The 25,968-nt window shown below is 37.4% G+C and overlaps 1 protein-coding gene across 1 annotated transcript in view; it reads left to right on the forward strand.

Moving 5' to 3' along the window:
• MYO16 (myosin XVI) overlaps positions 1-25,968 on the forward strand; it is a 293,290-nt gene that overhangs the window by 173,767 nt on the left and 93,555 nt on the right. Inside the window, exons 21-23 of the mRNA XM_085052748.1 lie at positions 6,883-6,955; positions 16,487-16,639; positions 16,940-17,140. Of these exons, the coding sequence (XP_084908874.1) occupies positions 6,883-6,955; positions 16,487-16,639; positions 16,940-17,140 (427 nt within the window). The remainder of the gene's footprint in view (positions 1-6,882; positions 6,956-16,486; positions 16,640-16,939; positions 17,141-25,968) is intronic.

The raw sequence follows: 25,968 nt of genomic DNA on the forward strand, positions 1-25,968 counted from the left end.
CTTTAGAGATGTTATTCTTTCATTAAAACTTACTTATAATTTTATCTTTCATAAAAACTTACTTATAATTTTGCCTAGTTTTAACTAAATTATAACCCTACATGCTGGTTTAGACTGGTTGCAAGATCTGAGGTTTGTTACTTTATTCATTCTGATATTATTTTTTAAAAAATTAACTGTGGAGAAATTATACTGCCATAATTGGCCCCTGGAGTGGAATTAGAAGAAAGCTATTAACATTTCTCACAGGTGCTTATAATTATTTCTTTTAATTATTGATATTTGTCTTCACTCATCTATATAATGATTTCCTATTCTACTGATTTTATTATTATCAAAATAGTCTGGGTGAATTTCTTCCTAAGACTCCTAACTCTTCAGTTACTTACTACTGTTTTACTTCCATTCAGATAAGTATGCTGATTTTCAGTTTTGTAGATTTATGGTTGTCTTAATGTGGCATTTCAAGGTAATTGATTGCACGTTGGCAAAGTTGGATCTAGTGATCCAAATGAGTGAGGAAATGACTTAAGATAATGTTTCAACAATTCCTGACTCATTCGGCAAGAGGGCTTTTCCTTTATGGAGATTTAAGAATGTCTGTGAACTCTTATGAAATATTGTTTTCCTTTTCTTGTGGAAAACAAGCCCATTAGGTATATGTGCTTGAGAAAATCTTGATATTGTGTTCCCTGCCTGCTAGTAAATTGAAGATGTGTTGTTTTATCAGCTAGTTAGTGAAGATTTTCTGTGTAGATCAAACCTGATAAAAAGCTGATAAATATTTTGTCGACAAAACTTGGCTGAATAGAACATCCCAGATGGCCTGGTTCTGGTTGGAGGCCTCTCACTAGCAGTCACCCTCAGGATCCATTAGTGGGTCCAATATTGTTTAACTTATTCATCAGTGACCTGGATGAAGGGGCAGATGCTTCTGCAGGAAGGTCAGTGACAGCACAGAGCTGGGAGGAGTGGCCAATAGCCCAGAGTGCTGTGCAGCCCTTCAGAAGGGCCTCGACAGAGACACGGGCCGAGAACAGTCTGACATTCCGCAAAGGCAAATGCAGGGACCTGCACCTGGGGAAAAAGAATCCCCTGCAGCAGTACAGGATGGGGCTGATCCACTGGAAAGCAGCTCCGTGAAGGACCTGAGAGTGCTGATGGGCAACAATCATCCATGGGCCAGCAATGTGTCCTTGTAGCCAAGAAGGCCAATGGCATCCTGAGGTGCATTAGGAAGAGCACTGCCAGCAGGACAAGGAAGGTGATCCTGTCCCTCTGCTCAGTCCTGGAGAGGCCACATCTGGAGTGTTCTGTCTAGTTCTGGGCTCCTGAGCACAAGAGAGACACAGAGCTCCTGCAGCAGGTCCAGCAGAGGGTGACAAACATGATTAGGGACTGGGGCATTTCACTTACAAGGAAAGGCTGAGGGAACAGGGCCTGTTCAGTCTTGAGAAAAGACAACTGAGAGGAGAACCTCATCACTGTCTGTAAAAATCTGCAGGGAGGGTGCCATGAGGATGGAGCCAGGCTCTGCTCAGTGGTGCTGAGCAACAGGACAAGAGGCCATGGGCAGAAACTGAGGCACACCTGAACATGAGGAAGAACTTCTCTACTGTGTAGGTGACTGAGCTCTGGAACAGGTTGCCCAGAGAGGTTGTGGAGTTCTCACTGGAGATACTAAAACACCATCTGGGTGCAGTTCTGTGTCATGTGGATTGGGATGATCCTGCATGAGCAGGGAGGTTGGAGGTCTCTTCCACCCTGAACCATTCTGTGATTCTTATGTGGCAGTGTTACAGACAAAGAAAGCTGGAATTCAGTTATACTTTCTGTCTGTGTAACCAGGCCAGTCATAGATTTCTGTTGCAAATATAGCATACAGAATATTTCTAAATAAGTCGTTTCTGAAAGCTTGTATATTTTGACTGTATACTCTTATACCCATCAAAATTCAAATAGTGCAAAAGAGTAGCGGTAGGAACACTTATTTGGGCAAAGGAAAGATCTCAGAACTCGCATTGACAAAATTCTTAGTACACATTACCTGATTTATAGAAAAAATATTCTGGGCTAGAAATCTTCTCAGCTTCAGGAAAAAAAATCAGAAAAAAAAGTCAGAAAGAAACCCCTGAAACATTTATTTATCAATTATTGAACTCTTTAAAAGGGTGCTGGGAGTGCAGGAGGGAAAGAAAGGAACTTCCTGTTCAGAACATGAACCCACAGGATAATGAGAATTGTTTCTATATGTGGAGTTAGGGAAATCTTTAAAACAGACAAACACTACAAAGTAATTAATGTAATATAGTGCATAATATCATAATTTGAAATCTGCTTCAGTCTGGATAATTTCCAGTGTTTCATTAAACAAGATAATGCTGGTTTTTAAAGCACAGAACAAATTTTATTTGAAAGAGCTGAGGAAGAGTATGTGCTACTAATGAAAGAACTATAGATCTTCAGTCTATTGGCAAATATACTTCTTCATTCCTGCCATAACAGTCAAGTCAGTCAAAAAAAACTTTGTCAGATATGGAGCCAGTGTTTCTTTCTGATGTATCTAGCCACCATCTCTGTATACACCACTCAAACCTGGGTAAGGCAATATTAAAAGAAAAATTACAGTTGCTGAGCAAGATACCTCAGAGACACAGCAATGACACCAAATCTCAGCAAAAATCTCAGAATATTGAAAAATCTCCCTCAAAAGTTTCAGAAAGTAGATTTGTTTAGTAATTGTTTGAGATGAAGAGCATATCCAACTGGAAGTATTCAGCCTATTCTGTTTAAGAACTGTGTTTGTGCCAACAGGTATAATCTGTTCTCCTGGGAATAGTGAGGGCTTCTTAATTAGGATTCTGAGGGTCTTCATTTGAAGGCTAGGCTATATACTTCATCTAATCAGAAATATTTCCTCATTAATCAGTATTACTTCCAGTTTATCCAGATCAGACATAAGCCCTCCTCATTACTGGCAGAAGTTGGAGGAAGAGCAAGAACTGTTATATCTTTGGCAGATGAAAAGGCACATTAGATCACCCTCCCACAACAGATTCATCTCACTGCTTTATGCTGGCAGATTACAAAAGATAACAAAAGGAATGAACCCTATGGATTTTGTAGCTGAGAACCATCTGCAATGGAAAGTCAACAAATAATATTCTGTAGATTTGTCTGAACCAGTGGGTCAGACATATTGTAATAGGAGTTTTGTTCACCTTGCCAGGTATGGCAAATTGTTCAAGAGCATCTCTGGATGAATGGGAAGATGTCTGCCAAGGTGGTAGATTATCAAACAGGATGTCTTCCATATGTGTATTGTTTTTAGGAGTTGCCAGGAATTTTTATGCAGTAAAAAAAGGTATTTCTAGTTGTCTTGGTTTGAAAACAAACCAGTGGGAGATCACAAGTCAAGATTGAAATTAAAAATAAGTGAAATAATACAAGGAAAAGCACTGACAAAGTCAGATACAACCTAACACCCTGTTAGGGTGGTAGTAGCAGTCCAACTGAAGTAGTCCAGTTGAAGCGTGATCCTGTGAAGGTCTGTCTCCGCTGAAGATCAGTGGTAGCTCTGGTCCTCTGGGAACCCAGTAGACAGGGCTCTCAGGCAGTTCCAGGCCAGGTTATATCCACGTGGGAACACCTGGTCCTCCCTCCTGGGCAGAGCATCCCACAATGGGATGAGATAAGTCCATGAGTCACACGGTGGGTCCCTGATGGCCCATTGCCTGTCATGCGGGGTGGGTCATTAGCAGGTGATAGCAGCTAACGGCCCACAGCTGGTGGTAATAGAAAACTACATCTATATTGCAACCTAGGACACTAGTCTATAACGACATCTTTACAGAGATGTTGTTCTGAGGAAAAAAAGCGAAACTGGAGGCATTGTAAAATATTGCAAGTTGAAATGCTGTTTTGTGAATCAGAAAACCAAAACAACTTATAGTGAACATCCATGCTTGTTTTTAACTATTCACACCTGTGTGCTGGTATAAGAGATTAAAAAGTTCTTCAAGTATCAGCAAATTCCTTTTTTTCAAGTTTCTGTGCTGGGAAGTTCTGTCAAACTTGAAATCAAAGTCTCAGTCCCCAATAAAACTATAGTTCTTTTAGTTAGACATAGTAAATATTAAATATCTGAAACATAATTAAGAAGTATGTCAGTGATGGTTAGTAACCATAAAGTAAGAAAATAAAATAACAAAACCTTTCAAATAAAAAGCGCCTTTTTCTAACATTTGTTCTTTTAGACAGTGGTGACATGCTCTTTCATTTGTAAACATGGAATCATTCACGCTTTATTTTGCCTTTGGAATCTCTGCTATGATTATTTAAGGAAAGTAATTTTGCTGAAATTAATATGATTGACAGTTAGCCAGTAAAAACATATTTAGACCCTTCTTCTGGGAAGAAAAGTGGTATGAAAAAAGAGAAAGACAAGAAGAAAGATTAGAAAACCAAAGTAATTTGCAGCCATATATAAAGCAATGCTTTTAACTTGGATGTTGTGCTGTCAGTTGTTATTTAGTTTTCAAAATCTGAGCAATAATTTAATACAGAAAATTACTATCACGATTGCAGAGATTTTGCACATAAATAGCACAATGTAATAATAAAATGTCACTGTTGTAAAGGATACAGAGCCTTGTTCTGTTATACTTGCCCCCTAGGCAAGATATTAATTATGTAAAACCTCCAGCTCTTTTAATGTAGTATGTGCATCTCCTAATAATACTTGACCAAAATTATAAAGAGGAGTTCATAAAAACACTTAGACTACATCATTTTCTGTCAAAAAATGCATCTCAAGCAAGCCAGGCTATTTCTCACAAATATCACAGTTTTGATAAGGAATGTTATTTGAGGTAGGCAATAAGCTGGCTGCTAAGTCTTTTATTTGGAGTTTTAGAAACTAGGACTAGGTTCCTGTTTTGCCTGACTTTTAATAATTCATTAAGTCAGTTTGTATTGGTCTTTTCCTTATACAAATGTTTATATATTTCTTGAGGGAAAGTAAGAGAGTTAGTTTTGACAAAATAACAGTCATGGACTCAACTGGGATGTAAACAATACAGTCTCAAATCTATTAATTGAATTAGACAGAGAAAGGATAAACTATTCTATCTGTATTAAATAGTTTTTAAAAACCATGAAATATAATGCAATATTTCAGCTGTTGTACAATGTTACATAGCAGTTCATATTTTCCTTTCCTATAAGGAAATCTATACATAAACGGGAAAGAAAAAAAAAAAAAAGTGAAAACCTGTTAATTACTCTGAAATTTCAAGCTTTGCCTTTTTTCCCCCGAAACCTATTTAAATAACATAATAGTTCTGGATTTTCAATATTAATTTCTCTGAGGTAGTTTGTTTTTAAACATTTAATTTTTTTTTCTAGAAGTAGACAGGTTTTGTTGAAAACACATTGTGACAATGACTGTACCCCCCCATCTCTAATCAGGAGCAGTTGTGAATGAGGCTTACATTTTAGAACCCAATTTAAATTGCACTCATTGCTAGAGATGGAGGTGGTGATATAACTTTATGCTGCTTCTTGTAGAAATTCCCTTGGAGGCTAATCGACCTCCCGATAACCTCCCCTGCCCAGCAAAGCCATTCTAGACTAGATTTATTATGTAACAATCTATGTCTGACATTTACGCACACAGCGAGTCCTGTGACAATCAGTAGTGCATTGAACTCGTGTGCTTTTGAAATGAAGACAGACTTCTTGGGTATGATTTCTGAAAAAGGCTCTGCTTGCCCCTGAGGATTGTTTTTCCCAGGTTGTTTTGTAAGATGCATTTTTTCAAATGATTTTACTTTGTTTGTTTGTTATATGGCAGTTTATTTTGAGTGCTGGATCCTCATCTAATGACATGGTATGGGTTACAATGACTGCAATGGAACTGTATTTATTTACTAAACAGTGATTCATCTTTTTCTCCTTTAAAATTATATCCTGATATGCACAGAGGTTTAGACATAGGGGAAGCTTAGAACATGGAGAAAAAATGTGGAAGGATCTCGGAATCAGCAGCCTGCGATATTATTGTTGCAAAGTAGGCAAGAGAATATCCCAAAATATTAATTTTGCTCACTGCAGTGAATTTAGCTTCCTCTCTAAATAAGGTTTACAATGACTCAGTCCTAAGTTGTCCTTTTCCCATTTCTCCTATCCAAGTCGTAGGTGACTGCTCTGCCTTGATCTTTCCACTCATTCCACCTGGCCACAATAAAATCCCTTCCCTGAATGCATGCAGTGACACACGACAAATTAGATGCAATTAAAACAAGTACTCTTTTATGTATACAGAAAAGAAACATCTGCCCTCTTCAGGCGTGACCCCTGACTGTTCTTTCCCCTGGGACATGTAACCTCTTGGGCACCCTGAGCCCAGAAATTCTACTTGATGCTGAGAGAGAGGACTTGAGCTTAACAGGTTTCCCTTAAAGTGCGTTTTGTAGAAGCAATTCTGGCTGCCAAAGAAATATAAACGGGAAAAGATAACAGAGTGCAATGAATCATTTTTGAAACTTCTCCAAAATGGTTATCCCTGATGTCAGAAAATGGTTACCTATATCCTTGGACACTGGACTTTAAAGAAGTTAAGATTTTTTTCCTTTCCTTACAAATTTAGTTTTTAGCATGGCTGCTAAAGCAATCTTGAACCCTGCTTTTTATTTCTGTTCAGTATGATAGCTTGGTGAGTAGAAATTTGATTCTGTTCTGTACTTGGTCTGCTTGTGTATTTCATCCATGTTTTTGAAATACAGCCTGCTTTCGTCCTAGGACAGAAATACTGCTGTCAGAAACAACAGATTCACTTGCTTGAATTCTTATTATCTGTAATATCTTTTTTTTTCCCCCCAGTGACCAAGTGTTTGAGATTGGAGTATTAGATATTTTTGGATTTGAAGAATTTCAAAAGAATACTTTTGAACAGGCAAGTGTGGATGTTTTGCTGAATTTACTGTACCTGTTGTTAATTCTCTAATTAGCCAGTTTTTATCAGAATACAAATACCATGAAGGTGACAATTTTCTTTTAAAATATTTTTTTCCCATTATACCTATATGTATATGAATTACATGCTGGGTTTTATACAGTTGTTGACAATTTTAAAATAAATAGTAAATATTGTGATTTTGAAGAGGTGTAATATTAGCACTGAAAGAAAATCTGAGGAAAATAGTGTTGTTTGTTTTCATGCTTGTGGAAGTTATACTTCAACGAGATCAGTGAGTAGAAGGACAATGCACAGAATTGGAAGAAAGATCAAAAGGTCTTCAGATGCCTTGAAGAAAAAAATAAAATTAAAATGCTGCATTAGGCTAAGTGCCATTACTGGCAGATTCACCTCTGTGTGACTTCAAAAAATTGAATTGCATCCATGAAAAATAAATTTAAATTTATGTCACTTCATGCTTTAAAATCCTTTTAAATATCAAAATTTCTTTAAGATGTTTGCCTACCTTCAACATTAGTCATCGACCACCAGAGCTCTTTTGAATTATGTATTTCGGAAGGCATTAGTGACTCTAAACAACACACTGAAAGAGGTGTTTAAGTTGTTTTTCAGTTGTTCATCCATTCAAAAAATCAAAGCATAGAACAAATAATCAAAGCATAGAAAATAATCAAGAAAGGATCAGTTGCAACAAAGGACTTGTTATTGTTTGAAATCAGGATTTGCCCCTTTATCCCAGGCAATCCATTGTTTTATAGTTCATCTTTCTCTTTCTAGTAAAACAGAAGTCATAGACACACATTAGTTCAGCTTGTATAGCATGTTTACATTTCTACCCAATTTCCAAATGTCTGAAAGCGTGTGGTGAGTTTACCTGTACCTTCAAAAGAGCATGTAAGAAGGCAATAAAATAAATTCCAGTTTCCTTCTCACAAAATTTTTTTGCTGTTAGAGTTCTATCTTATTTGCTGGATTGAGGACTATTGATGTGTACCAATATTCATAGTCTTTCACTCATTGTGAATGCCACCTTTGGGGGAAAATATAAGGTGAAAAATTAAAAACATTTTAACAGACTGAATATAATATATGAAAAAATCCATAAGCTTCCTGATTAACATGTATAAAGTATGTTATGCAATTTAAATACTTCTCAAAAGAGAGGCAGTCATCTTGGGACTTACTGGTTATCTTCTGTTGACTCTGTTCTACATTGCTTTTGTGTCATGAAACTCAAAAAAGATCCAGAGTTGACATCATGAAATACCATGAATTCTATTTTCTGGGATAAGTTATTTTCTGCTAAATAACTGCAGAGGATGCTGTAAGAGAAAATACAAGGTCTAAGAAAAATTAGTAAAAAGGGATTTACTTTATGGTTTCTGCATAGCAAACATGATAGTTTCAAAGTAAATTGAAATTCCCTTTTTTCTAAATAAATATATTTCAAGAGACACCTAATGTCCCTTCACCTGGGCTGAATGCATTTTGTTGAATAATATTGAGCAATAATCTGAGTCATTATTCAGAGTCTACTTAACTGCATTCCTGAAAAGATGGAAGAGAGGTGAGAGTTCTTTAAATGAACTCTGTAATGCAATTAACATATCTGATTCCTGAAGTGATAGGTAGTAGTATCAATGAAGAGAAGCAGTTTGTATCACTACATGATGCAACCCAATCATGCAGACTTACCCCAAACAGCCTGAACTTCAAAGCTGGAGCTCTCTAGCAGTCCAGCCTAGTTCAGAGTTCTGCCTGGGCTCATTAACTCTAACAATAAACAGTCTTGTTAGCCCAGAGAGGGTCCTCGTGTAAAACATTGCATCATGTCTGCAAATATGCCCAGTGTCAAGGCCTGTGATTGCAGAATGTTAACATTAAATGTTACAGCCAGACAGTAGTGGAGCCATAAAATTTTTTTTCATCACATTTAGATTAGCATATTTCAAAATGGTATTAGAAAAGTAATTTTAGGGAAAATGAACCTTTTTTTCCAAATTAGTGTGTGGTAAGGCATTCTTTGTGATATCTGTTCTCCTGCTTTCTATGAAAAAAATAATAACTGTTTTCAATGAAAATTAAAACTTCCTGATTGCCCAAAACTGGAGACATTCCAAGTAGCTGTGTGAATCTTTCTAGTGCTTTATATCAGGCCAGTAGATAAACAGTTTAATATGATAATTATTAAGAGAGCAATAAGATAGTAAGTCACGTGGGTTTTAATAAACTGTGTTTGAAGATGGTTCAGGCAGACAGAGATGGATAAACCAGGTAGAATAACTTATTTACTTCAGTGTGTGTTTCGGAATGACAAGGCATTAGAGTATTGAAATATCAAAGTCAAATGAAGAATTGGTCCAGGAACAACTCATGAGCAATGCAAAGGAAAACAGCTGTCAAAGGACTAGAAAAGTAAGATGAATTATGTCTACACCAAGAATCTGATAAATTCTGTGGGCAAAGCAATGTGACTGACAGCTTGTAGAGAGAAAACTTTTACAGACCATTTAATACAAAAAGGCATTGGAAGTTAAAAAACATTTTTAATTAAGTGTTCAGTTTTCCTTGTACTGAGCATTGGTAAGCCTTTATTGTATAGAACATGTGTGATATTTTATGAGCAAAAATAGGACATGTAATTCTGAAATAAAAGTAAACAAGTGTGTGGAATAAGTAATAGTGAGGGTAGTTTTGATTTTTGGCTTGAAATTTAAAAGCTGAAAGTCTTTTAGAACAGTGTTTTTAGAAGCCACAGTCTGAAGGAGTCATTGCTCAATAAAGACTGAAAGCTTCTGAATTAGCAGGACTCAGTGAGTTACTGCTTTTACTGCTCATCAGCTGAGTTATGGTAAATGACTACAGGACACTTTTAGCTCACCCCAATTACAATTTACAATCACTTCCTAGCAGTGATCATTAGCTTGGGAACAGCATTTTCCTGGAGCAGCTGCATACCTGCTGTGCCAGAACAGCTTTGTATACAGCCACACTGGGACATGGTCAAAAGTGAGCACAATTTCTCTTTCCTGTTCTATAGAGAAATGGCCTTCATTTTGTGGTCATTTCCAGAAATACGAGTGCTCCATCAAAAACATCAATGCCAGTTTCCAGTGTTAATTCAGTGTTTCCTCAGGCTTCCTGGTTTGAGAGAGACGGTATTTGTTTATAGTTTATTCTGCACCCCTTTAAAACTAGAAAATGTCTACTTCTAATACAATTTAAAACTAGGTTAGTTCTTATTCATGGCTCCTTTACAGCACAACTCCAAACACTACAGTCAAATAATGCTACAACCTTTGTACTTATGGTAGTTTGATACATACTTACGATTTTTGGATCACAAACTGAACAAACTCATGACCAATGAATACAACAATCAATAAGCAGGATGGATAGTTGCCTGAACCATTTTCCCCCAATTGTTTCTAAGAAAATTATTACAGCAGAAGAACCAGACCTTAGAGTAGGAAAAGTAGCATTTCTTCCCCTTGCAGAAAGTCAGGTTTTTCCACAGAAATGGAAGCCTGCAGTTGTAGGTTCATCATAAAGAACAATAATGCAGTGAAGTAAAATGGACACTAGTAGTCTTTTCTGTCTGATGTATAATTCAAGGGATAAACTAAAGAAGATATTAGTTCTTGCTAAATAACATTTAGGCCTTGCATGGTATTTTTACCTCTGTAGGCCTCTTAAGTTTTGCAGAAGTATATATATATATATATATATATACATATATATATATATAATTCTTTCTATAGGAAATAAAAGTGATTTATCTAAATCAGTTCTGCAGGTCACTGGAACAGTCAAATGTCTCTTGACTCCCATTCGACTCCATACCCATTAAAGTTCATGCACATCATCTGTGTGATGCAGTATAGCTCTGGGAGAGGCACAGCTTCCATGGCAGCTCTGTGCAGCACATCCCAAGCAACAGGAGCCAGCCAGCTCTGAGAGCAGAGAGCATTGCCTGCCCCACGCAGGACTCTACTTCAGAGTCACTGTGGTGAAGCAGAAGAGGTAGCAGAACCCAGCTCGGAATTTCACCTATGTTTGTTATTAGGTGTGGTAGATTTTAACTTCTCAGCATGTTATTTCTATGGTTAACTCTGCTGACACTACATTTTTTTCATGTAATATTTCCTAGCCAAAACAACTGTAAGAGATTATTTTGCATTAAATTGCATTGTCTCAACATTTACACTGCTTCTGGCTGTCCAAATGTAAGCACATGTTGCCTGTTTTGAAGATGGATGGATATGAATGGACAAAAGTTACACAATTTAACTTTTCTACAGTCATTGCAGTCTCAGTGATAGTAGATGGGAGGTCACACAGTAAGGTTTTTCATTTGGACAGTCTGAAAGAGTTCGTTTTATGAAGAAGAAATCAACCTTCTTTGGTTTTGCCTGTGCAGAGCACCGATGGATGGTCCTGCTTGCTTCTGTGGAATAGGCAGCTGCTGGTGCACACTGAACTCTGTTACTATGTAGGGACTTAATGCAGAACTTTCCACTGCAGTTCCCAGTGCTGGAGTATTCCTTATTCCCCATCGGATGATGGGCAGTGCTTACCATGTTGATTCAGTCTTTAACAAGGAAATACGACATGTTATTTTTAAATCAGAGTTTTGCTAGCCTCCATGCAAAGGAAGGTTTAAACATCCTTGTTGTGAAGCAGCGAGAACCAGCTGATTGTTGGCACCAGGGAGCCACACAACAGGAGGACCCAGGGATGGCCATGCCCTCTGTGATGTGCAGCATCCCTGGAGCATGGTGGGCAGAGCCAGGGCCAGTAACAGCATCCATCAGCTGCTCTGACATGGCAAGCAGCCAGATAGGGCTGGGACCCTGTCACAAGTAGCTGTGAGGAAGAGCTGGAAACTGGCACTGCCGTCAGGATGGGGCCCATTGGCAAGGAGTGGGTGGGGGCCCCAGGAAAAGCTGAGCAGGGCTGTAAAAGCCTGTTCCTCAGGGGCCTGGCAATCCTGTGTTTTACCTTCTTTTTCAAATCAGCTCCTGAGGATGTTACACTCTTCATGACCTTTGTCATGGTGTACTCCTCCCTCTTCCCTCTTAGTCTCTTTGATCTTCTTCCCTGTGCACACATTTTTTTTGCATTTATGAAGGACACTATTGTCTGTCCAGTGTTCCAATCAGCCACTGGAAGACCAGTGTTTAAAGCCAAGGCTTTAAAGCTGACTTATCAAGTACCTGACATTAAAATAATTCCTTTTTTTCTTTATTATTTTACAGTAGCCAAGAATAAAATAATTTGTCTCAAATTGACATTTACAGCTCAATTCACTTTGTGACTGATTGGGGAAATATTGCCCACCATTTAATTGATATCTTACTTTTTTACACGAGCATCCTTTTTTACCTCATAGTAATTCATTTCTGTCCAGCATTATGAGCTATAATTTAGAGCTATAATTTAGAGCTCTTTTAGTTTCAGAACAATTCCAAACTCTTCCACGAAAAAAATTGTTGTTACCATGTTTGTTTGCTTGCTTGTTTGTTTAATACTTTCACAAGTACAAAAACAGGTGGGAGACTATTTCACTTTTTATTGAAATTGTCCCTTTTTTGATGGGCTTTTCAGATCCTCCTTTTTGGAAGGCTTCTCAGGTAGCAGCTACCTGTAGTAAAGTTTTAATAGCACTGGGTTTTCTTTTATGCTCTTCGAGGAACACAGATCAGCTAATGGCAACTGCTCCCAGAGATAACAGGGACTCCCAGTGAATTAAAGTTCTTCTGACACAGGTAGAAGGACTATCTCTGAATTTGTCTTGGAGCTGCATGGAGAACAAGAAATGTGTGTTAGATCCTATTAGCTCTGAAAGGCAAAGGAAGAAATAGAATGGTTCTGGGTTTTTTTGTAAATTCATTAGAAATATTCTAGTGGGTAGTATGCATAAACAAAAGGATGTTGAAATGTTTGGGTAGCAGATACAAAGGGGTACAGCACTTGAGATACTTCTGAAAAAATAAGTGTCAAGGTTTAAAAATATATATTTTTAAATAGGTTTAAAAATATTTTCTGAGTCCAGCCTCAGAAAAAAAGATGATTCTGTGTTTCATTATCTCAGAAATTACATTTTTGAGAAATTCTAGAACACTTCCTTACAGATTAAATTTGACATTGTGGCTTCATCATCTTAACCCATAAATTAGGGCCTGATTGATGTGTTGAAAGGACAGCTGGAAGCTTTACTTCATGCTCTGAATACACATTCCTTGGGAGATTTAATCCTTCTGCATGACCAAAGGATGCAAATGAGCTTTCCAAAGGGTCTTTGCATCCACCTTTCCCTCACTGATTGACAGTCACCAAGTTTCTTTCCACAAATTTCCCTGTTTAGTAATGCCTTTTTCAAATAGATGTAAGAGTAGGAAAAGTGAACACAGTGAAGAGCAGGAAAATTTCATTAGCCATGGGTGCTATTCTGTCTTCAGAGCACAGCACAATTTTGATATTATACCTAAATTTTAATTTGGAGTGCACTTAGTGGTACTAACTGGTCAAATGTAGTAAAAGAAGAGAGATCAAGCTAATGCTGTCTAATGTGGTGGATACTTACTGCTTTTACCAAATGCCACTAATATTATTTTCCAAAATCTACAATTTGGATGGTGCTGCAAGTTGTTTGGTTTTGGTTTTGTTTTAAATACTTGAACAAGAATATTTTTTCTTCTAATAATATTCTAAAATGGACCTCTTAGAGAAGACTTGGACAAATATATGGTGGATTTATTTTCACTGAGGCAATAGTGAGTTAAGGTCAAAAGGACTGATAGAAGGACAAATACTTAGAAGACATAATATTGGCCACATGAGATGCATATCAAGAATAGTTTAACAATGTTTAATGACAGCAAGTACCATAGGTAATGTTGAGTAATGCTTCTAGGTAAAGCAAATATCTTTCTTAAAGGTATTCCCCAAATATTTGTTTTCAGTAAAAATTTATTACATTTTAGACTTTTTTTATTACTGCTATACTTTCATCTAATTTACATGAGTACAGTTAAATACATGTTTAAAAAATGCAGTTCTGTGGACTTTTCAAAACTTTGGACAGAAAGTACATCATTGTTTTATATAATACTTAGAAGACATGAAGCAAAAGAATTTGGATTAGCAAAGCTAGTTTAGTTCATATTCATCCCATTTCTACATTGCAGCTGCTTTAACTACCATGTCAACCTGTGTCAAACTTTTAATTTGAAACATTCATTTTATTACCTTTTCCCAGTAGATTAGATAATGAAATGGAGAAAGATACAATCAGAATGTCTTGCTTTCCAGCAGTCCCTGGCTGCTCTCCTTGTTCTTGTTCTGCAGAGCTGTTCTCTCAGCCAGTGCTAGAGAGAGCAGCATCGGAGCAGTGTGCAGTTTGTACAAGTGCTTGGGCTGGCTTTCTGCTCTGCTCTGCAGTACCTTACTGGCATTGTGGCAAGCCTGCCAGTCCAGCTTTGCTAAGAAGCACCCCAGTGTACTCCATAATACACTGGTCAGTAGAATTTTAAAAAGTGTTTTTTTCTGTACCATCCAAGCAGGCTATGTATGAATGTTTAAATAAAATACTATTTCTTTTATTTTGGTGCTTAAAACCAACTCCATTTATCAGATCTTTTTAAGACGTATCTAAGACAGTGTTTCCTTCATCTCAGATTGTGTAGTTCAATGATTTTGCTGCACAGCCACGTTCTCAAATACTTTATTTTTTTAATGCATTTTAAGAGATTGGCTCATGATAAAAAGGAAGCTTGAGTTTATGGAGATTTTGACAGCTTTTCTCATTATAAAATACCTCTTTGCAAAGTTGAATGACCTGGTTCTCTAAATAAGTAATCTGCAAATAAAGATACATACAGCATGCATCATTTTAAGGCTTTACCAAATCCTGCAAAGTATAAGGTTGTCTGCCTAATAAAATAGTGTTAGTAAGCTTCTGGAAAGATTTTGTAATTAGAATTCCAGAAGTGATCAGTTAAGCACATTTTGCCTGCCGCAGAGTTAAAAAAAGCTGTCTTTTCCATAAAATAGTAGATACTGGAAGTCAGTTTTATACTTTTATTGTTAATAAAATGAGAATAACAATCTGAATGTGTATAAATCCCACTATAAATAAATACTGGTTTTATCTGAGGCTGTCTTTTGCCTGCACTCTCATGCATTAGTAAAGACAGTAGTAGAAGTTTGGTTGTAAAATGAGCTTTGTCTCATTTCTTCTTACTGTTTTTCACACTAGTTGGTTTCATTGTATAACAAGTACAAGTTGACTATACTAACAGGAGGTGTTGATGGAAAATTCAGGCGACTATTACACATTGCTTGGGTTCTCTTCCTTCATCTGGGTGTTAAGCCATGTAACTTTAGAGCAGATCTAAATATTTCATACCTTTCCATATGACTTGTTGTTGGAATTGCTTTTGCACACTTTATTCATGGAAGCTATAGTTAATAGCTGGCCAACAAAAATATGGGACTAGTTTAGACTGAAATGAAAATGCATGCAGGCATTCCTTGTGTCATTCCTTATATGAAGTGCTCTTCCACCCTTTTAGGTGATTTTATTTTCTTAATTTCTTAGCCATACTTAATGTAGCATTGTAGGAGGTTTTCAAATTTTCAACTAAAATTTCCACTTTATTGTAAAAAATACCCCATCTATACCACAAGGTTATTAAATATTTACTTATTTCTGCTGGTGAGCTTTGAATAAAATGCAAAAGCACACAAATAAGCTGATACAATTCCCACCTATTTTTAATTGAAAACAGATTTCTGTGAAGCTGTTTAGTTTTACATCCTATAAGGCAATCAAAGAAAATATTTTAGAAGCATCTGCACTGTTTATCTCTCCAAACTTTGAACTTTTCTATGGAGCACCATTTTCTTGCCAGCCTTCCCTTAGAGTTTCTATAAAATAGAGAGCAGCATCTAGTAAAATGTTCCCAAGCATTTTATATATTTTGGTAAAACATGAGTTCTTCAGAGACTGCTTTAGACATCAGTGACATTATATGTGGAAACACAGTTTTGTCTTTGTTAGCATTGAACTAACTACAGACTCAGGATCTTAAACAAGTATGTAGTTGTTCTTGTTTTTTGGTTGTTTTTTTTCTAAAAGCACATTGTATTTGTATAACCTTCCTGAATATAAAATACAAAAGACTGTTAAACACATGAATTTATGAGTTACTTCATTCAATGGAATTAGTGTAAATTTGCACTTCATTTAATAATGCTGATATTTGATAACTCCTATGCGGAATTCACAATGAACTGTGCAGAAAACTATATATTCCCATTTTAATAGCAATAGCTGTTAAAATCTAAATTTCCCTAGAGTCTTCCTAAATCTATGGTCTACCAAGAGATAACATATTGTGGATTGACATTTCATCAAATTTGATATTAGACATGCAGTAAAACCTACATCGATGAATTATCCAGTAAACATCTAACACTCATTTTTTGCTCATTTTACAATAGCTTTGTGTCAACATGACCAATGAGAAGATACACCAGTATATCAATGAAGTGCTTTTCCTACAAGAGCAAGCAGAATGTGTACAAGAGGGAGTTACCATGGAAACGATGTATTCTCCTGGTAACCATACTGCAGCCTTGGATTTTTTCTTTCAGGTAGCTTCCAGATACATTTTACACCATGTATATTTATTCTAAGAAGAAAGTAACACAACCAATTTCTAAAAGATCATCAATGGTGACCATTTTTGGCAACTGAAATATGGTTTTCTACATTTCTTGTAGAAGAACCAGCCTTGAAGGCTTACCAAAATATTTTAATCTTTTTTATTTTTACTTTTCTTTGAGGTGATATATGTTTCTTTTTACTAAATTACAAGCTGCGTTACTCTGTGAGGAACAACTGAAATTCTATTGCTCCTGTATAAAATGAGAAAAGTCTATTTTTCATTTCAGAAACCATCAGGCTTTTTGGCAATGCTGGATGAGGAAAGCCAATCTGTTTGGTCAGTGGAACAGAGCCTTTCTAAACGCATTCAGTCTTACCTGGATACATCAGACACAAACACAGTGTATTCCTCCACAAAAGATGGAAATGGTAACCTTGCCCCAAAGGATCTGGGCTCCAACTTCACTGTTATGCATTATGCTGGGAGGGTAAGTTGTTTCAATATCATTTACATGCAGTTAATGAAAAAAGTAAACAAACCAAAATTTTACATGGCTTCTCCAACTCCTGGCTATAAAGAGGATTTCACTGTCAAGTGATAATTTTTCAAAAGACGACTTAGAATCTCAGTGCCATATATAGTGTATGAAATGTGTAGCTTATATCACTGCATGCAGGATGCAGGCTGCCCAATTCTGGTTCCTAAATTTTGTTTTCATTGAAAGCATTTCATGTAGAAGGGGGTGATTCAGATCTCTCAGCATAAATGTTTAATGCCATTTTAGTTGGCCTTACTTTGCATACAGATGTGGTTCCAGAACAGTACAGGTTCTCTGTAGCTCCTCTGCTATATATGAAGATACCTGGGTTACCACAATGAGTCTGTTAAAAAAATAAAAAAACCACTCTCCATTTTTTTTGTTAGGGGTCATAATATTTTTTTTCCTACAAAAAACCAGAACATGCTAAATGTCTTTCAATATGATTGCAAACTTAGATTAATATTCTTTTTATTCCCCAGCCTGCAGTGTTCACAGGATCAGTGTAATCAATTCTTTCAAATAGACTTCTTACCCTTTCCTTTCCAATACCTCATTTTTCATCTTGTCCCAACAACCCTGCCCAGCTCAAAGCAAGCAAATTATATATGTGTTTAAAGGGAGAGTAATTTTTTTTTAGATAATCTGACAGTTGTATAAATGGAGACAGATCTATTTTGTGGCTCCTCATTTGGAAATGAAGCTGGTGGAACTCTTGAGTTGTGTTTTGATGCAAGCCAATTTATTCCTGCCCAATGATAGAAATGTGGTCATTATGGAAAGGACTATTTGTGTAGTCCTTAAATTCCTAACCTACTCCCTGTAGGTTCTTCTGTCATCACAAGACCTTCTACTTAGACTTAAATTATTTGCCAAAGTTAAGTGGTTTGAATACCTCCACTGCTGGGATTTGTCAGTAGGCACACAGTGGTTTGATAATAGTGCAACCAAGATTTTGTGAAATTTACTAGGACTCCGAGTGATGGAATAAAGAACTGACCATGAACTTCAGATGTCTAATTTAATTTATATACTTTTAAAATACCTGTTACATAAGTATTTTTAATGGAGTTCTGTTTATACAAATTTGTCGTAAGAGCTCAAAAAGGTTCCACACCCCAAAATATGACATGGGAGCAGCATCAAGGCTACATTAAAATCACAACCAGAATAATAAGCACATTTCTTCAAACTTAAAGTGTTTGTCTTATTCTCTCAAGAAGCATTCAGAATATTTTTTAAGACCAATGTTTCAGGTGCCTAGGTCTGAAAGTTAAACTGTGAGTGGTAAAGAGCACATTTTTCATTAACGTGTTATAGCCTTGCATGGGTTGTTTAGATTTTTGTTTTATAACACAGACACTTGGTTTGACCTTTTCCTAATAATAGTAATGACATTTAATCTAAAAGCATGGACAAATAGACAGCTCTCCAAGTAATGTAAATCCACACATTCTTTTGAAGTCAGTGGAGATCCTTTGATTTACATTGGCCAAGGAAATATTCTAGTCAGGTTGCTCTTTGCATCCTTACGACAGTGAAATACTTGGCCCTGCCAAAGCAGAAAAGTCCTCTTGCAAGCGCTTAACTCTCCTTGATTTAATGGTAATTGAGCTAGATCTTTAAAGACATTTGCATTTTTGATATCTTGTGGAACAGTTACCAAGCTATCATAGATTGAAATTTCCAGTGATTCATGATATGTATTTATATAAACTCTGATGATGGTATGGCTGTTCTAAATGACACAAAATGAGTTTATTCTGAGAATAGCATATTTTCATGTGTTGTGAAACTAAATATGAAAAACTCAGATTTTAAAACTGCTGACTCTGTTCTTTAGATTGTGCTATTACTACATTTAGTAGCTTTTTACAGAAGTCATTGGTGATATATGCTTTATGAAAATTGTTAAAGGATGAGACTTTTAAATATGTCAGGATTTATTTGCGCTCAAAAATAAGAATTTCATATGTAAAGTAACTATAGTTTGGCAGGTTTTGACACCCATTTTTATAGTCTGATATCAATTAAATGGGGCTAAAGTAAGTGAAGTATAAAGCAATCTTACACTCCGTCATTGCCTTGAGAGATCTCCTAATTTAAAACAAAAGCCCTTGATTTTATTCTCACCACAAACTTTCATTGGTTTTGACTCGTTTAACTTGGCAAAGCTTCTCATTATTTACATGAGTATAACTGAAAGATTAATCAGACCCAGAGTAGAGAAGGAATTACCTGTCAATTGTGACAGGTAATCGAACACGGAAGTCTTCACTTCTAGCATTAATCATTTATGTTCAGGTGATGTGTCTAGGCTGGCAGTTGAGGAGGAAGTCACACTGTGTGCATCAGGCTCTGTATTAGAACATGAAGGCAGACATCCTGATTTCTCTAGGTAACAAAAGTTGTAACTGCAATGTAGTTCACAGCCAGTGTTAAAGAACTGCTACTCTCCGTCATCTAGAGAAAAAAAAAAAAGCTAATATTCTATGTTGGCCCTGCTATGAACCTCTTATGACCCTTGTAATTTGGGCTCCTTTTCATCAGTAGTGTATAGATGTTGGTCAAAGTCCAGGATGAATTGGGTTCATTTCTTTATTCAGACATTTGCAGTAACTATTTTAGCAATTCAGAAGTGCAGTTTAACTGGAAAATACAGTTATTAAAATTACTTTGTCACTGAAAGTATATTTGTATATAGGTATATTTAATTGAGACAGACAACTTTTTTGTGAACAAAAGTGATATATCTAGCTTTATATTATGAGATAATTAGAGCTTATACAGAAGTGTCCATGCAGTTTTAAAGACCTCTAATACATTCGTATTTTCTGAAATTTTGAGTCAGGATACTTATAGAAAAAATATCTTTTCTTCAACTATCTAGTCTTTTTGACTGAGTCATGAATTGGGAGGTATTGCCCATTCCCTTAAGTTTCATGCTCAGCAACTTTTCCTAAGACTAAATATGCCACATTATTGATCCATGCATAATGACAGTTACACCATTCCAGAAAAAGCAGTATTGAGAGAAAAAGAGAAGAGAAAATTGGTCAGAAATAAAAGAAAGAAAGCACAAGGTTGAAGTGAGACAAAGAACACACATGAGGCTCAAAGTAACATGTAAGGGAAAAAAAAATCCAAATAATTTGGAATCTACTCTTGGTTTTCTGCCTGAATCAATAGTTCAAGAAAATCTGCATGTATGATACTATTCTGAGAAACCTTGGATTTTTTCTTGTTTTCGTGACTGTTTTGGAGGGAAAAAAAAGAGGAAACAATATGCACAAGTGAACTTCTGCACATAGGAGAAATCAGCACAGGGGTCAGATATTTTAGTTGAATCCAAGAATGAATATTATTTTACACAAATGTGTCAGAATGATCCAGTGGAAGAAAGAAAACTAATTTTTCCTCATTTATCTTGAGTTTTGTTATTATGCCTGAACAAGATTAAATCTCTCCCTTTTCTGCATGGGCAATATGATATATTGCTTGTGCACATGCATGAACACATGCTTAGCAAAGGCCACTATGAGCATTAGTACTTTATCATATCAAGTATTTTACTTTATCTCCCAGTTTTAATTTTACAGCTGAACAGAATCTTACAATGCCTTGACACATTATGAGTCTTTTCTAAGAGCTATTTAATGTCTTGGTATCTGAGTGGTGTAAGACAAAAAGCTTATCTGTTTTGTTCAGGCAGAAGGTAGAAGAGAATGATTTAGGGGTTTTATAACTTAAAAAAAAAATAATAATCCTAGTGAAAGGCTTTATCTGGAGGTTGTTTAACACATTTCTCTGAACACTGGCAGTCTGATTTCTTTCAGAAAAATTCTGCTCATCTGGTCATCGCTTTGTTGCTGATGCCTAATATGAATGTGGGTGTCCTGAGATATTTCTCACAGAGACTGCCTGTGGGGGAAGAGACACACACTACACTTTGCAAGCTCACCTTGAGGTAGCAAAGTGTTTTGTGGGTGCTTCTGACCATCAGCTGAAACTATCCTAAGAATATGTAATACTGAATTTCTAGGCTCTTTTATTGATAAAATTAATATTTACATTGTGGGCTCTCACTTAAGGAAGGGCTTCACATGAATTATATCTTTGAACTGTTGGGCATATCAACAGCCATGATTTTTGAAGAATAACATTCCCATCATTGAACTTTCTCAAGGACTCAAAGTTCTTTAATTTTCAAAATTTTATAGAAGAATTAACATATCATTAAATAAATCAGAAATACATTGTCTTAGCACAGTGCCAAGAGACACAGCTTTACCTAATAGTGATATTTAACATACCACTATTTGAGATAGTAGGCTATTTGCCCCATTATTCATGTAATCTGAATAATACATTATCATAATTTAAGCTTTCTGCAGTTAAAATTAAATTCAAATTTACAAATTAGATAAACCCCTTGTCGCTGTTTGCCTTGCCACTGTTTTGACTTATCATGCTGTAATAAACTGATCAGACCTAAAGACCAACTTCTTTGCTCTTTAAACCATTGCACAAAATGTCCTTTAAGTGCAGATCAATGTCTTTCTTTTCTCAGCTACGTGCATATCAAAAATACCTCTCTGCTGTCCGCTCACCTTTACCAAGGCGGTCTTCTCACAAATACCTTGTATATCCCAGGCAGACTCTGAAACTGAACCTCTAAATCAAAAGACAAAAGGAGATGGATTAATCAATAAGGATGCTTTCATTTTCTCTATTTTTTCCCCAGGCTGAATCCCCAGACACAACAATCAAATCAATCTAGTCTAAGATGTACCAAGGCCTATAAAGGCTACTTGACAGAGATTCTGGTTTTCACACAGGCAAGACAGTCATGCTTTTTCTCCCTTTCTTTCTCTCTTTCTTTCTTTAGGTAGGCTTGATTTGGAACTTTCACTTACAGAAGAAAATTATAAAATATTTCCCCCACACTTCCATTTTGTTTCTAAAAACTTCCTTGTTTCAAAATGCTATTCTACCACAGTGTTAGAATAAAGCTTTACAGACTGCAAAATTATTTAGTTCACTCATTGCTTAACAAGGCTTGGTTTGAGAGGTTGATAAACCCAGTGATACTTAAAAAATGGCACATGCAAGCATATCACTCACATTTAAGAGCTGGTGGAAAATTAGCAACTACAGGTGTCTCTCTGTGCACTAAACTGTCTTTGGACATGTTCTCAAAAATTTCTCTTTTAGTATGTGAGCTGATTACTTTCTTATTAACTAAAATTTGCAACACAGGCAAAACTGTGAGTTTCTGAGTTACATTTTGCTATTAAAATAGTAAAATTTTCCTTTTTAACCATGAATGCAGTCAAGTTCTTCTTAATATTCCAGGTGGCATTTTCCTAGCTTGTTTTAGGGTTCCTGCCAAATCTATGATTAACTGTTGTGGTTTAGAGGATGTTAAAGCAGACCTTACCCTAGAGCGTCTCTACCCAGCCCAGTTCAGTGCCTCAGAGCTCCAAACCCTCTGTCCCAGGGCTGGACACTGCGCTCACACCGGCCGGGGAGCCATAAGGCTAGCTCTGGTTCGTCTGCTTCCACAACCGGCGCTGATAAAGGAGGCGAGGAGGGTCTGTGCAGTGTGTCCATGGAAGATGTTTATTCGCATGGTGCAGCAGAGGCCAACGACCTCCCCGAGGCAGAGATGCCTTGAGGGCAAAAGCCTCACATGCACAGCCACATGTGGAGCATAAACACACGTGGAGCATAGACAGCAAGATGGTGGAGGGTAAGGGGTTTTATAGGGAAACAGAGAGGGGCAGGGACAGCACACAGCCCCAGTGACCTCTGGGTACAGGGGAGGTACAGGGGCGGAGTTAGGAGTACAGGAACCAATAGGGGAAACCCGAGGGAGTGGCCAGGGCCACGTGGGGTGGGGAAGGCAGGACAATAGGTGACAAGTATAGTCATTAAGAAAGGGGTGTGGGGAACTTGCAGCTATTATCACAATAATTAACTGTGAGCTCTTTTGGCCTATCAAAAGATATGGAAACTATTTACCAAAAAAAAGAGTATTTTAAGGAATTGATGAAAATTACATGTAAAGGTGGTCCTGTTGATAAAGTATATTGGGATATCCAGTAAACTTGGAGAAAATCCTCTTCTCAGGTCAGATGATGTGAGAGAGGATACATTAGTTCAGAAGAAAATATGTACAGTCTTCTGATTTTCTGGCATGAAGATAATTAATGAAGCAAAGAGGCAAGAACATGTAAGAAGATTAGAGGAATGTGCAGTTCTCAAAATTAGCTCTGTGTTCGCCTGGTGAGTGTCCCGTTTTCTGGGTGTTTTTTTTTTACCTCTTACTTGTATCTGGTAGTGTTCATGGTATTAAAACCATCCATTCTAACTTTACCAATCAGAAAAGAGGTCCAAAACAAAATTAAGGGTTTTTTCTCATACTTAGTAATTAGTAAAACTTCTTGACACAGAGTCTTAAAAGATGCTAGAAATGTTAATGAGTTCTGGAAACAGAGATTTGAGGAGGAAATGTGAGTCAAAAGATACAAAACACAAGCATGAGATACAGCCTGCAGGAGAAGAGCTCCTTCATGGGCAGAGCCCTGAAAGCTGAGAAGGGAGTTGGTGGCTGGCAGAGGGGAAATACTCAATAGCTTTCCCTAAATATTCAGGACTAGATGAATATTTGGCCATACCCCCTACAACTTAGGTTAAACTCTCTTCCTTTGTGAACTTAAATTTAGAAACAAAGCAAATTCAATACCTTTCTTGTTTTGATCTCTTATAATGAAACAAAATGTAGTGTGAAACAGCACACTACTTTCTTTTTGTTGTTGTTATTTTGTTTCTTTGGGTTTTTTTTTGGTTTGGTTTGGTTTTTGTTTTCGTTTTTGGTTTTTTTGGTTTGTTTGGGTTTTTTTTTTGTTTAATAAAAAATAGTTCAGCTATTCAGATAGTATATAAAGGTCTTGTTTCCTTTGGCTAACACAGACACACAGGTGTCCTAGGTTGCAATATTGATGTAGTTAAGTATTCTATTACCACCAGCTGTGGGCCATTAGCTGCTATCACCCACTCCGGATGACAGGCAATGGGCCATCCGTTAGCTATTATCACTTGCTAACGACCCACCCCGCATGACAGGCAATGGGCCATCAGGGACCCACCGTGTGACTCAAGGACTTATCTCATCCCATTGTGAGATGCTCTGCCGAGGAGGGAGGAGCCAGGTGTTCCCACCTGGATATAACCTGGCCCTGGAACTGCCTGAGCTAGCCCTGTCTACTGGGTTCCCAGAGGACCAGAGCTACTACTGGATTTTCAGCTGGAGACTAGACCTTCACAGGATCACCGCTTCAACTGGACTACTTCAGTTGGACTGCTACTACCACCCTAACAGGGTGTTAGGTTGTATCTGACTTTGTCAGTGCTTTTCCTTGTATTACTTCACTTATTTTTAATTTCAATCTTGACTTGTGATCTCCCACTGGTTTGTTTTCAAACCAAGACATATTTTGGCGCCCAACGTGGGGCACGACCTGGGGAAACTCAGAAATCCTATCATCATGATGTTCAGCTTATCTATATGGGTGCTGTATCTCGCTCTCTATATTTTTCCTCAAATGGGAAACTATCTGCCTGTCGTATTGGTCCTTTTGCGACCAGGAAATGGCATGAAAATTGCTCTATTGGTTTATTATGCCTATTGCGTGGTAACCTGTGAGGCGATGAATACCATTCGGAACATATACTCAGTTTTGTCTGCCTGGCCTAATCCGAGCCACTACATCTGGGACCTCCTCAGCAATCATACCCAGCCTCTGGGGTTAGCAGGAGAGAGCGGTTTCTTCCAGCCTTTCAGGTCAGGCACAGCCATTTTTGAGGATATTGAGTTCTCTCTGGATGCTAGGGATGGCATAATTTTTTGTTAGTTCTGTTTTCCTTTTTCTCTGCAACCAGCATTGTGTACCTCATGCTGAAGATCAGAACAATATCTTGTCTTTTTGAGGAGCAGAAACAAAGCAAATCAGCAGGAAAGAGGAAAAGAACCAAAAGAGCAGTGGACGTCTCAACACAGACCATTACCAAATCAGAACAGCCGAAGCCTGTAGCAGTTGCCCCCGTCCAGAAAAAGAAATCAAAGAGCAAATCAGTCCGCATAGCGACTGACGAGGATGTGGCAGGACCATCTCACCCAGCAGAAGAGACAGAGCCAGAGATCATCACTCGCTCTCTATCCCTGGGGGAGCTGCGTGACCTACGGAGGGAATTCACCCGGCAGGCAAACGAGTCCATCTTGACCTGGCTGCTCCGTATCTGGGATGCCGCCGCTAATGACACCATTCTGGACGGAAGTGAGGCCAGGCAACTGGGATCCCTGTCCCAGGATGTGGTTATTGACCAGGGGATTGGGAAAACCCAGGAAACTCTCAGCCTCTGGCGGAGATTGCTGGCGAGTGTACGGGACAGATACCTCTGCAAAGAGGACCTCCAGATGCACCAAAGGAAATGGAACACAATAGAACAAGGTATCCGATGCCTGAGGGAATTGGCCGTGCTAGAGATCATTTTTTCAGACAACGAGAGATTCCCCAAGAGCCCAGATAATGTCCGGTGCACTTCACAAATGTGGCTAAGATTCGCGCGGCTCGGACCAGAGATATACTCTCGTTACCTGGCAACACTGCAGTGGAGGGAAGGCGAAGATCAGGTGGGCGTGTTAACAAACAAACTGAGAATTTACGAGGACACTGTCACCGCCCCACTACGCACCCAGGTCTCATCGGTGGAAA

The sequence above is a fragment of the Lichenostomus cassidix genome, chromosome 1 (assembly GCF_008360975.1).
Source record: "Lichenostomus cassidix isolate B80296 chromosome 1, HeHo_3.0, whole genome shotgun sequence".
NCBI lineage: Eukaryota > Metazoa > Chordata > Aves > Passeriformes > Meliphagidae > Lichenostomus > Lichenostomus cassidix.